At 41.5% G+C, this 13233-nt stretch overlaps 1 protein-coding gene across 5 annotated transcripts in view; it reads right to left on the bottom strand.

The window, feature by feature from the left end:
- Nucleotides 1-13233, bottom strand: part of COL17A1 (collagen type XVII alpha 1 chain) — a 94207-nt gene that overhangs the window by 31228 nt on the left and 49746 nt on the right. For all 5 annotated transcript variants that reach the window (XM_048505954.1, XM_048505957.1, XM_048505956.1 and 2 more), the window contains 14 exons: nt 12570-12599; nt 11419-11445; nt 10817-10843; nt 9248-9310; nt 9005-9109; nt 7789-7851; nt 6078-6113; nt 5827-5880; nt 5193-5228; nt 4467-4502; nt 3592-3654; nt 2177-2212; nt 1400-1471; nt 1083-1109 (listed from right to left, as the gene is read on the bottom strand). In XM_048505954.1, coding sequence (XP_048361911.1) covers nt 1083-1109; nt 1400-1471; nt 2177-2212; nt 3592-3654; nt 4467-4502; nt 5193-5228; nt 5827-5880; nt 6078-6113; nt 7789-7851; nt 9005-9109; nt 9248-9310; nt 10817-10843; nt 11419-11445; nt 12570-12599 — 675 coding nt within the window. The remainder of the gene's footprint in view (nt 1-1082; nt 1110-1399; nt 1472-2176; nt 2213-3591; nt 3655-4466; nt 4503-5192; nt 5229-5826; nt 5881-6077; nt 6114-7788; nt 7852-9004; nt 9110-9247; nt 9311-10816; nt 10844-11418; nt 11446-12569; nt 12600-13233) is intronic.

Below are 13233 nucleotides of genomic sequence, written 5' to 3'. Positions count from 1 at the left end.
GAAGGGACTGCCAACAGCTCCCCTACTCCCATGACCTTAGCACTCAAGTCAGTCTGTATGGAAGAAGGCGCTCTTACAAGTAGTGTGGTCCCAGGCTGTTTAAGCAAAAAATAGACCTGAGTGTCATCCACATATTAGTGGTACCTCACTCCAAACCTCTCCCAGAGGTTTCAAGTAGTTCAATAGAATGTGGAATACGATAGAACCCTGCAAGATCCAACAGTATAAATGCCATGGGACCAAGCGGACATCCCCTGGCACCACTGTGGGGAGTGAAACCACTGAAGCACAGTGCCTCCTACTCCCAGCCAACCTTTCCAGAAGAATATTATTGCCAATGGTATCGAAAGCCTCTGGGAGTTTCACAAGAATCAACAGGGATGCACTCTCCCTGTCACTCTTTCAGCAAAGGTTATCAGTCAGGGCATCCAAGGCTGTTGCCATCTTAAAACCAAGCCTCAGTCCAGACCGAAATGAGTCTAGATAATCCATCTTCTCTAAGGCTGCTTCTGCACAGCCCAAAAACAGCGCCAAAGGGACGGTAAAAACACCGTCCCTGGGACGCTATTCGCACAACTGCTGCAGCAGTGCCGTGCTCACGTGAGTGCCCCCACGTGAAAATGCTGCTTTCAAAACACACTCCATGAGCATGTTTTTTGGAAAGCAGTGTCTTCCCGCCGGCGCTGTGCAAAGTGCATTGGCGTGAGGGCGCAGCTTTCAGCTTACCTTCCCTCTAAGAGTCCGGAAGGAGAAGGGACATGCCCACGCTGCCCTCCAACTCCCGTGAGTCAAAGAGAAGCATGGGCGTGTCACTTCCTTTCTCTGGAGCCTTGGAGGGAAGACAAGATAAACAAAATATGCGCTCGAGGCAGCTTCAGCACCACCTGCACGAGACTGTGCGAATGGTCTCGTGCCTCCACCGGCATTAATTATGCCAGTGGACAGCTGCTTCTGCCGTTGTGCAGAAATGGCCTGAGATTGCCTGAAGCTGTGTAGGAACCACCCACTTAAACATCTCAATCAAGAATGGAATATTAGTCACTGAATGGTAGCTGTTTAGGTCATTTGGTCCAGTGTCTTACCTGGTGATCCCTGAGGTCCTGTGAGACCTAGGAAAACATTGAAACCTGTTAGCAATTTTCTTCTAAGACAACAGGCAAACAGGTTAATAAACACTGATGCTTCTTTTTCTCTGTCCCACTTGCAGAAGAGGGGGTGCTAGACTCAGAGCAGGGGGGGTGCCATTCAAGGGCTTGCCCCAGGTGTCATTCTTGGAAGGTATGCCACTCTGTGCCTGCAGGGCCAGTACACAAATCCAGCGTTTCATCTGCCCAGTGTGTTGACCCACAACTGCAAAGACATCATTAAAAAAAGCTGGTTTCACTTCATTTTGGATTACCTGGTTGTCCTGCATCTCCAGGAGGCCCAGCTGGACCTCGTTGGCCTGGAATTCCCATGAGACCTTGCTCTCCTAGAAAACAGTCAAGGGATGGAAATAGCTAGCATTGTTACTTTAAGTAATAGTAAAACATTCACTGGAATTACAGAAATGGTTGCTATGAAGTGAGCAGCATTCTTAGGACAAAAAGTTCAAATGTTTACATGAAAACACTATACCTCCATTATTCTTCAATCCATTTCCCGAAATTCCTTGTTATTGTCATCAAAATAATTTAAAGAGTTTTCAACATAAATCTTAGTCAAACTGTTTATATTTGTTATTTGTGGGAGTTACTCTGATAGAAAATAACACTGAGAATATTCAAATCCATAACTGCATCTATGATCTTGTGCAGCATCACATAGCAACATCACTGGAACCCCTAATCACATTGGGTAGAGATGAAAGTGACTTACAGACAATTCCACTCGAACAACCTTCTACTGAACATGAGGGGCAGTATCATTCAGTTCCCATTTGCAACTTGTATTCCCTTTATTTTGCATGGCTTTTTGTCTGGTCCCTAACATAGTGTTTTTGGGGAGCAGATGCTGGGGAGAGGAAAGGAGTGATCCTCTTCTACGGGCAAAAAGTTGTCAGGATCCAATCCAATGTAAATAAGTATTTGTTATGTTCTCAATATTCCTTGTGTAGCCATGTTCAAATCTGTCTGATGTTATGTTTCTCAGGGATTTGTCCCTCATGAGAAGAAATACTAAAGTAATAGTAACTTACCTCTAGAACCTTGGTGTCCATCTGGCCCAGGTGGACCTATGGAAACAGGAGTTTATTCATTGTTACTGGAATTGTTCCATAGAATTTCCAGTTCTTTGTTTAATGCAAAGCCACCAATAAAAACAAAAATGCTTTAAAAATGATATCATGGGCTTGATTAGAGCTCAGGCGCTTTTACCTAAAGCTTAAATAAAAGAACTACATATATTTATTTTATTTAAAATACTTAGGATGTGCCTAAAAAGTCTTCAAGATGGATCATATTGTAACAAACTTGTGCAATACAACATCTTTAAAATAACAATAAACCACTGATTGATTTAATTTGAAGCCTACTAAAAAGAATGCAGCCATGGCCCAGGCAGAAATAAACTTAAACCAAACTGATCCCACAGAAACAATAGAGTTTTCATTTGTTCCATATACAGCATTAGCGGAGCGGCCAAAAGACTTGCATCAGGAGCACATTTCACAACATTAATACAATAACCATCAAAAGTCCGCATTGGGTTACCTCCCATCAAACTTGGAGGGAGGAGGGATTTAAGGAGCAGGATTTCAGATAATGACCTAAATTTCTGGAGAGAGTTGTGTGGTAGGAAGCATTCCTTGCATGCCATTATCAACGACGATCACAACCTTGAACTGAGTACCAAACCTGTTAGGAATCAATATACTTATTTCAGACATGGAGCAAAGTGCTTGCAGTGGATTGCCCTTGTTAGTAACCTGATCAGTTGTAACTCCCAAACTCTATTCAGAGGTAGCTTGTTTAGAGTACATTGCAGTAATCTCATGTGGCGATCACTAGGGTGTACACAACTGTGGCAAAATTATATTATTATCCTTTACACAAAAGAATGCTTTGAGTGATATGAAGAAAATAAGGTCACAATTAAGATTCATGTCCTTACTAGCCTTCACCGAATTATAGAAACAGGTCATTTTCCAATGACTCAAAATATGCAGATATATGTAAAGTGCTGCTCTTAATCAACCACTCATACTGTGAGAAACATCTTACATTAAGCTCAGTTCTGAAAGCTTTGAACGCTCTGGCCAGTACAATCTGGGGAGGGGAATCCCCCTCCAGATGCAGTGCAAGCTTCTGCTGACGTAAATGCCCTGGGCACTTAGTCGGTGGAAGGGCAAATGTATCTCTTCTCTCCCCTGTAGGAGAGTTGAATGGTTTTTTTTCAACTTTTTTGGGCTACCCATGCCTTGGAAAAGCCCTGTGGAGAAGGCAGAGCGATGCTCAAGAGCGCCATCCCTGTCTATCTCCGCTGTGGATTGAACTGTAAATTTTACTCTGCCAGACTGTCCTTTATTCAGAGAATTGTGCTCCGGGGCCCTAGGAGTTGCATGGTATGTTGCAAATATTTTATACAATGTCATTCTGTTATACCAGCACTCACCTGCTGATCCTTTAGCTCCAGGTTCACCCATAGGTCCAGCGGGCCCTCTGGAACCAGGTTCACCTGCAAATGAACAAGAAGAGTTGCTTTCAACAAGGTATTCAGTTCTGCCTGTGTAATATATAAGAACAAGAGAGTGAAATTATGTGCCTATCTATGCACCTGATTGACCAACTATGTGCTCCGTCAGTTTTGGTTGTGCACAGAATTATATGTATATAAGATATATGCTGTAGACCTTGGCAGTACCTTGAAGGCTCCCCTTGAAGATTACCTGGACGCTACAGCTGGTACAGAACACTGTAAACAGAGGGTTGACTGGAATGGGTCATAGGAATCCCATCTTGTTCCATCTACATTGGCTCCCAACATCCATGGTAGTACTGACATATAAAGCCCTATACAGTTTGGGGCCAACAGATCTGAAGGACTGCCTATATGAACCTACCCATCTTCGGAGGTCTTACTTCAGCCTCCACCTTCTGAGACCACAACTCAAGAAAGGGTACTCACTGTTGGTCATGGTACCAAAACTTTAGCTCTCCCAAGGAAGATTTGTCTGTCTCCCTCTATTGCATCCTTCTGCCAGCAGGTGAAGATTTGTTTTGGTTTGTTTAGCATTCCCTCCATAACTGTTACTGGCCTTCTTCTCTAGTTGTTTTATGTGTATTGGTGTTTGCAAGTTTCATTGCATTGTTTAATGTCGAATAAATAAAATAATGTCAAATAAAAAGTCGAATAAATAAAATAATGATTTTATATATACTTTACTATAAATGCTCTTTTTAATGTTAAAATATTTAATGGTTTGATGTTTCCTTCCTTGGGGTCCCTATCTGGATGGAAAGGCAGCATAGAAAATAAAATATACAGACCTGTAAGACCACGAGGTCCTTTCTCGCCTTGATCACCTAAAAATGAAAGCACAAAGATGCAAAACATTTTCATTTTAATGGGGCCAGCATACCTGAAGAACCACCTGATCCCACATGAACCCACCCCACCACTTTGGTCATCTTTGGTGGCCCTGCTAAGAAAGCATCTTTTCAGTTGTACCACCAAAACTTTGGAACTCTGGGGAGAGTTATCTATCTCTCTGTATCATTGTTTTCTGCCAGTATGTGAATACTTTTTTGTTTTATAGATTGTCGAAGGTTTTCATGGCCGGAATCACTGGGGTGCTGTGTGGTTTCTGGGCTGTATGGCTTTTTTGTTTTGTTTGGCAATCCCTCATCAACTCTTATTAGCCCTTCCCCCTTCCATTGTATGCTTTTATGTGTTCATATTTGTATGTGTTTAATTGTTTTAAAAATGTTATATGTATTTGAATTTTAAATTTAAATTTTAAATTCTTTTAAATGTTCTGACATTTTAATATTTTAAGTTGTAACTATTGTCACCTTGAAGACCCTGAAATGGCTGAACAGACAACATAGAAATGTTTTAAATAAATAAAATATATAAAAACTTTAATGCTTGAGCAAAAAAAAATCCTCAATAACAGTACAAAGACCCACACACAAACTGAGGGAAGCAAAATATTATATTCAAATGACAATTGAGTCAAGTGTTGAGAAAACATATCTAATTAACGAACATACCTTTGGACCCAGATGCTCCCATGGCACCTTTCTCACCTAAATGAAATATATAATTGAAATTTCTTATCCAAGGGAGAATTCCATACATCTAGGCCAGGCTTAATCTAACCCAGTTATCGCACTGGAGTTTGTCACAAACTGGAGAAATCATGTACCTCATATAAGGTCTTTTCTAATATACTTCAAGGTTGCAGTTGGGAATTACATCCCTTTGCTTTATGCAAGAACCAAATTATGGTCAGGGAAATTCAGGTTCAAATACCCTCTCTGGTATGAAACTCACTGGGTGACTTTGGCCTTGTCATGCTCTTTTGCCCTGCTTTATAGGACCTTAGTGAGGATGAAAGGATGGGAGTCGACTATATAAGTCACTCTGGCCTTCAAGAAGGATAGGATTTTTTGAAATCAAATAAATACATAGAAACTATATCATTCCATAAATGTATAACCCCAGTTTTAAAATAGTCACTTTCACTATATAGTTACTTATATAATTGCTTTATTCTTGGGAAAATATTTCCTAATCTTTGTTTATTGCTCCAGCAACCCACTTATACTTTCAATGTTAGAAAAACTCAATAACTTCTTCAACAGCAACAATAACAGGATTATATGAAGTGCTGGAAAGATATACCTTTAATACCTGGAGCACCTAGTTCACCTCTGAATCCTTGACTCCCAGGTGGGCCTAAGGAAAAAGCAAAATCAGAAGAAATCTTGAACAACGTTCAAAAGACAGAAACTCTGATCAGATGATGCTTTATTTTTTATCACCCTGTCCTGATTCATTATGTTGCCATTGACGAGGGAATGTAACACACCAAAATCAAAAAAGTGGTTTGCTGTACTTTACATTACACCACTTACTGAGAACATGATACTTACCAGGGGGACCATGGAGGCCAGGTGCACCTATCATACCTGGAGAAAAACAGGTTCCCATTGTTTAGAAATTATGGTGTTGAAAAGTCAACAAACATCATCATGGGTCTGCCAACACATCAGGTTATATAAATATCCTTGTAAGTTATATATAACTTCACATTTTGTAGTTAATGATGGTTTTTTTTAAGTTGAAACAAGATTCTTGGAATCTACAGACATTAGGGTTCATATAGCTACATAAAACAAATAACTTGCACTCTGGTCATTTTAGGAAGACCTACTCAGCAATTATTGAATTTTTTAGGGGGAGGTCTTTTTTCCCATGAGTCAGTACCCTCAGTGGTTCAGGGTAAGCACATTTGCTTTATTTAAAAAAACCAAAACTACAGTCAGGCACAAAGAGAGTTAGGGCTACTGATTTTCTTAGTCAGACACAGTCACAATCAGAAAGCTGTGAAAGATAGTATTTTTATAGCTGAAATTATTCTCTGATATCCCTCTGAGATTTGCAACTCTGAGATTTCAAAATAATGCAGAACCAAAGTTTTGATAACAACCTAATTTGTTTGTCTGTCCCTCTCAAAAAATGGATACGGAAAAACAAGTATTGGGAGGCATGACTAAAGTTTTAGCACTGAAACATGATCTCCCCTGCCACCACCACAAAATTACTATCACAAAACTTTCAGGTATTTAAGAAATGATGGATCAAAATTAATTTTGAAAGGGTTTCAACCAGCAGAAAGCCAACTATAACACAAGGGAGGATACCACTTCCCCATACAGTAATACCTGATCATACATTTCTACAATTCAGAGTGAAATTCTAAGTTCCATTTTATTGGCTCCTCCTTTTATTGACTTGTCTCAAGACCAATACATTCTTAGGCCCTTTCCACATGGGCCAAATATGGCGCCCTGGGGACAGCAAAAACGCCGTCCTCCCAAGAAAGTGTTTTTAGAATTTCAGCCTCAATGAAGGAGACAGTAGGGTTTCCTTATTATTTTCAAGGCCACATACAATCTAAGGCAGTTTCCGCATGGCCACGGTAAGGGTTGAGTCGGCGTACATGACGCCGACCCAACCCCTCTGGGACCGTTCACATGAGTGGTCCCAGAACCTCCCGGGACGATGGCGCTGCGCTGCGCCATCGTCAGGTTGACCTACCTGCTCTGCGGCCCTCCGGCACGTAGCCGAGGCCAGGGGACACGCCCCCCTGCCCTGCGCGATCGCTCCGGAGTCGCAGGGCAGAGGAGGCGTGTCCCCAGGCCTCGGCGATGCGCCGGAGGGCCGCAGAGCAGGTAGGTGGACCGGAGACGGGGGGAGGGAAGGCGCATTGGAGCTGCTGCCGTTCGCACGGCAGCGGCTCCAAGCCACCGTTTTCCATAAACCTTGCTTGAAAAGCGAGGTAGGAAAACGGCAGCTCCGCTCCGCTCGGGCGGCGCGGCTGCGAAGCAGCTGCGCCCCCTGTGCAAACGGCTCCCTGAGGACGGCATTTTTGCTGTCCCCAGGGCGCCATATTTGGCCCATGTGGAAAGGGCCTAAGAATGTATTGGTCTTGAGACAAGTCAATTTCATTTTGAATGCTGCCCAACAATTTCCTTTATAACACTAGGACGTTTTTAAATAAAGAAAACCCCTATTCATCCCTCCAGCCCAGCATTCCCAGTTTATGCTTATGCTACTTTTTATGCTAAATTACAAATTTACCTTTGGGACCAAATGGACCTGCAGGACCAGTTGGACCTTGAGGTCCTGGATCTCCAGCAGAGCCTAGAACAAATGAGACCAATCCATTAGAAAACCTACTCAAGGTTGCTTCCTTCTGGCTTTGTGTTTATGTCCCTGCACACTGAATATCAGCTACAATACTGTTATCATTCCATAAAACATTGCCATGATGATGCATTGCCATCAAACCACTGGAAATTTTTAGTTAATATGGAGGCCAACTGGAGGTCATGCAGTCCAGGATGCAGTCAACTGACCCCACTTAAGGATATTGGGCCTTGGCTAAGTTACAGTTTAGAAGCATTGTGGAACAGTGACTGAATAGTTCTATGTGAAGGGGATATATCTGATAGCAACCAGAACTCTATGAACAGATAAGGCATTGTTTTCCCTTCCACAAAACAAACCACCAGATGTTTTTGTCTTACTTTAACCCATTACTCATCTGAGTGACTGAGAGTTGGAAGCCCATTTATTAGCATTCGGAATAGGATACAGTTTTGATTCCCAACTCTGTTCATTTCTGTAATGAATAATTAAAGAGTAACAGGGAAAGCATTAGTGGGAAATAAATTCAACTCTTTTGGCCATAAGTTCCAGACTTTCTAACATGATGTCAGACAGAGACACATGACACAGGCTCTTACTGTCTTTGTGGCAACAATATCTCAATCATCTTTTTTATTTGTTGAAACTAAAGAGATCCTAACACTTGCACCACAGTGATTATATTCCTGCCTTCTATAAGGCATTTTTTTCAAACCATGATTTTGAAAACCCTGAGATTCCCTGGACGAGTATAAAGGTTTCCTTCCCAGAAGACTGCTAACGATGGGAAAGACTTCTTTGAAAATTAGCTTGCCCACTGATAATGATAATGTTTAGATGCATGAGAGAGCCAGATGTGACCTGGAATAAGCTCTCAGTGCATGTGGAACAATAAGGAGCTCCAAAAGGTCAGGCAGTTTCTGACAATTTGCCCCATACTCCCTTGAAATGCTCAGAGAGTTTTTGGCAGACATTTAGTATTCCTTGGCAGACAACATAAAATGGAAAGTGTCCCTGAATATATTAAACTGAAAAACACTGACATAAGACTTCCCGAAACCTAAAAAAAAATCTTATTCAGAAGAAAGACTTCAATTATTCTGCAATCCTTAAGGACTAAGAAAAGTGTCCTGCAATAATCTTTTACCTTTGTCACCTTTTTCTCCAAACCCAGGTGGACCAGGTTCTCCACGAGGACCTGAAGGTCCCTCTCTTCCTCTTTGTCCCATGGGTCCTTCTATACCAGTGTCACCTGTACAGAATAAGAAGCTGAGGATCCAAATTCTAACATACGAACTGGTCTACTCTCCCAGTCAAGTCACACACTGATGAACAATCTGAATTGTGTGAAGAGCCCAGGGTAGTTATAATAGTTGTGCTGTCCACTTACCTATGTTGCCTTTCTGTCCTTTAGGTCCTTCCGGCCCAGGATGACCTATCACACCTGGAACACCTTTTAAGATAAAACAGCATCTTTGAAAATAGCTGTTTCCTATGTACTGCTGCTTGGCCACTTAATGAAATTTAAAGCAATGTTTAACATTTGTAAAAATAATTTGGATTTCAAATTTCATAGATGGAATCATACTTCAGACTCCAGCTCTTCAGTGAAGAAAGCACAGCGATGTCGTAGTGGGATCTTGACTGGATTCAATGTCAAGTTTATGAAAATTGTTATCTGATTTTGAATAATTTAACCAAACCAAAATGGTTTTATTATTTCAACTCCAGTACCATATATCTGATTTTTTAAATATTTAAGCTCTACATGTTATTGTGTAGATTTTAAATATCTCATACATTTCAGTGAAACAGAAGTCCAGTGCACCAATCAATAATTTAGTTTTATGGAGCCTAACTACACATTATATTTCCCCAGGGACATCCCTGGGGTGGGGAGAGAGTCATGTTCTGAAGTTCTGTGCTTCCCAGGCACTTTTACAACTAATTTTGATTGGGAATATGGTGCCTGGAAAAAATGAATGAGATGTCTACCTACATCATTTTTCAAACAGACCCAGCCCAGGAAGCTTCTACTTGTTCTGTTGCAGAAAAACAAGATTAGATTCTGTTTCTTCCTCCAATAATAAGACTATTACTCATAGAAAAAGTCATTCTTCATCGAAGGAAGTCTTTCTCCCTTGAAGAAATACTTAGCAGAAATAAGTCATGAGATCCAATTTTAGGGAAAGGAGTCAAAAGACCTAAACTATAATATAAAGCTCATCAGTACGTGTGCAGACAGACTCCATCATCTACTGTTCTAATTCTCTGCTTCATATAGAGGCAAAGCTATAAGGGGGCCAGGGGGTGCGTGTTGCACCGGGCATGTACCTGGGGGGCGCAAAAATTCAGGTTTGTGTTTTTTGTATTTTTTAAAATGTTTTTTCAGTTTTTGGCCTGCAGTTTTTAGGATAGCAGCACCAAAATTTCAGAGTATCTTTAGGAGACTCTTCTGATGATATCACCCAGGTTTGGTGAGATTTGATTCAGGGGGTCCAAAGTTATGGACTCCCAAAGGGGGTGCCCCATCCGCCATTGTTTCCAATGGGAACTAATAGGAGATGGGGGCTACACCTTTGAGGGCAAAAACTGAAAAAACACTAAAAATACAAAAAAACACAAACATGGCCCGCCCCCCGCAAAACTCAGATTTTGCACTGGGCTCCTTTTTCCCTAGCTGCGTCTCTGGCTTCATATTTTCCCTCCTTCAAAATGCTGGTGACAGAGGGCCATTGGAAGTGAGTTATATGTATGTTATATCTAATGTCAACAGGACAGATGCAGCACTTGCTTAAGGCCAAGTCAAGTAACAAATTTGTGGGTTTTTTGCACAAACATACTTTTTGAGGTAGGGGAGAGTGGCACAATAAAAAAATTGTCATTGGCCCGATTGTGTCCCAGATACTTAGAGAGGCCACAAAGATTGGCCAGTTGACCACTTCTGAGCTTTGCCTACCTGCTGAGCCAGGAAGTCCTCGGTCTCCTATAGAAACAAAGAAATGAAGATAGTGATGAATCTCATGATGAATCTCTTTGTTGTGTCCATATCAACCTTGTATGTGATTACAGTCTCACAAGAAAGCCATATAGGACACAGTTACCTTCTGCATCTTCTCATTTGTATTTTTGATGTTTATAAACTGCCATTTTACAAATTAAACTTTTTGCTACCACACCTTCCAATATCTGATGGGAGAGGGAAGTTATGTAGCTCCTGAACTGTTGGTATATTATACAGATCTTCAAATGCACTACTGTACATTACTGAGCTCTTAGCATTCTGCCCAAATTAGATCTGGCAGATTGTACAGGGAGGGGTCACCATGCTGATTTTTTCCCCTCACAGCAACAAAAACATGAGACATTTTGCCATTCAGATTAGTTGATCTTTGTTCTACACATACATCCACACATTCATACAATCAGTTATATTGCTAAAAGTTCATTACAACAATACAATACTAATAGCTACAGTAGTTTTGAACACACACAAACTATTAAAAAGTTATTTCATATCCACTGTTACAGGATACAGGGGCTGGAGGATACTGAACTCACCTTTTGGCCCTTCGATGCCCATATCACCTAAAGCAGAACAAAAAGTAAAAACATGAATAAAGTTTGTGAGCCTTTGCTCATTCTATCTTCCTTCTCATTCCTCTCATGTAGAGGGTGCTCACAGGAAGCAGAGCCATATTGCTGTCTAAAACAAACTAGTTTGTTATCTATAGTAATCCTCTCTGTTGTTTACATGGAGAAAATTTCCCAGTGATCAGGTGTGTAAAATGCCACCACCCCTGCTTTGCTCCAGTGAGTGGGGCTTGCCCCACCCCCAATAACCAGGTGGAGATCAGTGGCAGGGCAAACCAGTTTCACCCCACCCTCATATCCATGTGGAGGTCACAGGCTTCAAGGCCCTGTTTGAGCATAGCTGAGGCCAGGCTCAGACTGACTATGGGTGCTCTGGAGTCTCTAGCTTGTCTCTGCCCCCCAAGCTTCACTTGCCTGGAAGTGGAGCCGGTTTGCCCCACTCCTCCCAACTTCTACATGGAGATGGGGAGTACCTATCTGGCCCCACTCCCGATCTCCACATGAAGATTGGCGGTGGGGTGAGTCCCGCTTGCCAGCGTGCAATTGTGCTCCATCCCAAATTCACCAAAGTTTGGGACAGGGTACAGTTGCAAGGAGGGATGCTACCCTGCTGTGCCCCCCAGGAAGTGGTGCCTGAGACTCCAGCCTCCCATGCGCCCTAGCTATGCCATTGCTAGTGATTTCTCTTAATTTTAAACAAATATTACATCTAATTTAGAAATATAAGGTTATTTGGAACTGTTTTTGAAACTGTACTGACTTTTACAGATTTCCACCAAAAAAGTTAATTTTGAAACTCCCCACAGAACTACAGATCCCTAATTGAAAGTTATTGTACATTATTAATACAAAACTGATTTAAACATGTAGACTTAGCCTGATAAGGAAGTAGTTGCAAAATTTAACTCAGCTCCTTGACAAAAAGTAATTAAGAACATAAGAAAGAACATAAGAACAAGCCTGCTGGATCAGACCAGAGCCCATCTAGTCCAGCACTCTGCTACTCGCAGTGGCCCACCAGGTGCCTTTGGGATCTCACATGCAGGATGTGAAAGCAATGGCCTTCTGCTGAACATGAACAGAGACCTACATCAAACATAGATGTGGCTAACCGGTACCTTTTGGTCCAGGCTCGCCTCGGAAATAACCTGCAAAGAAAAACACAATACTACTTAGATTACAACAAAGCTTTTCATAACACTTCCAATATTCCAAGCACTTCACACAGATTAGCTTGTTGTAATCCTTGCAACAGCCCTATAAATTAGGCTAGTATTATTGTGCCCATACAGGTGATGTGGGTGGTGTCAGAAAGAGAGAAAGAGGCTTGCTATCTAATGAGATTGGAATCAGGGACTGCAGTTCATTCTCTTAGCCACTGTACTACATGAACTCCCTAATGAGGCAAAGCTATTCCTAGCACAATATGATAGCAAAAAAGCAATTAAATGGAAAATAAGTAGTTTTGGAAGCAGATACATTTGTACCATATTTATGCTACTTTCCCAAATCACAAAATCATGTACTTCTCAATCATTATCCATAATGTTTAAAAACAAGATACATGAATCAAGATGGCATCCTAGCACAGGTGTGTGATAGCCACATTTGCTCCTAATTTTTCCAGAATCATGTCCCTCAGTACAGCAGTGTATTAAGAAGAAGATTCTTTTCAAATAAATCATTTTTGGGGAAACAGACAGCTTTGTAGTCTGCAGAAGAGAAGCCGTATTGGTCTTTGCCAGCAGGGTGGTTAGCACTCACACTGCTTTCCATACAATT

Source organism: Sphaerodactylus townsendi, linkage group LG08 (genome assembly GCF_021028975.2).
Source record: "Sphaerodactylus townsendi isolate TG3544 linkage group LG08, MPM_Stown_v2.3, whole genome shotgun sequence".
NCBI lineage: Eukaryota > Metazoa > Chordata > Lepidosauria > Squamata > Sphaerodactylidae > Sphaerodactylus > Sphaerodactylus townsendi.
Note: the sequence above shows the minus strand (reverse complement) of the source record. Positions and strands in the feature narration are given on the sequence as shown.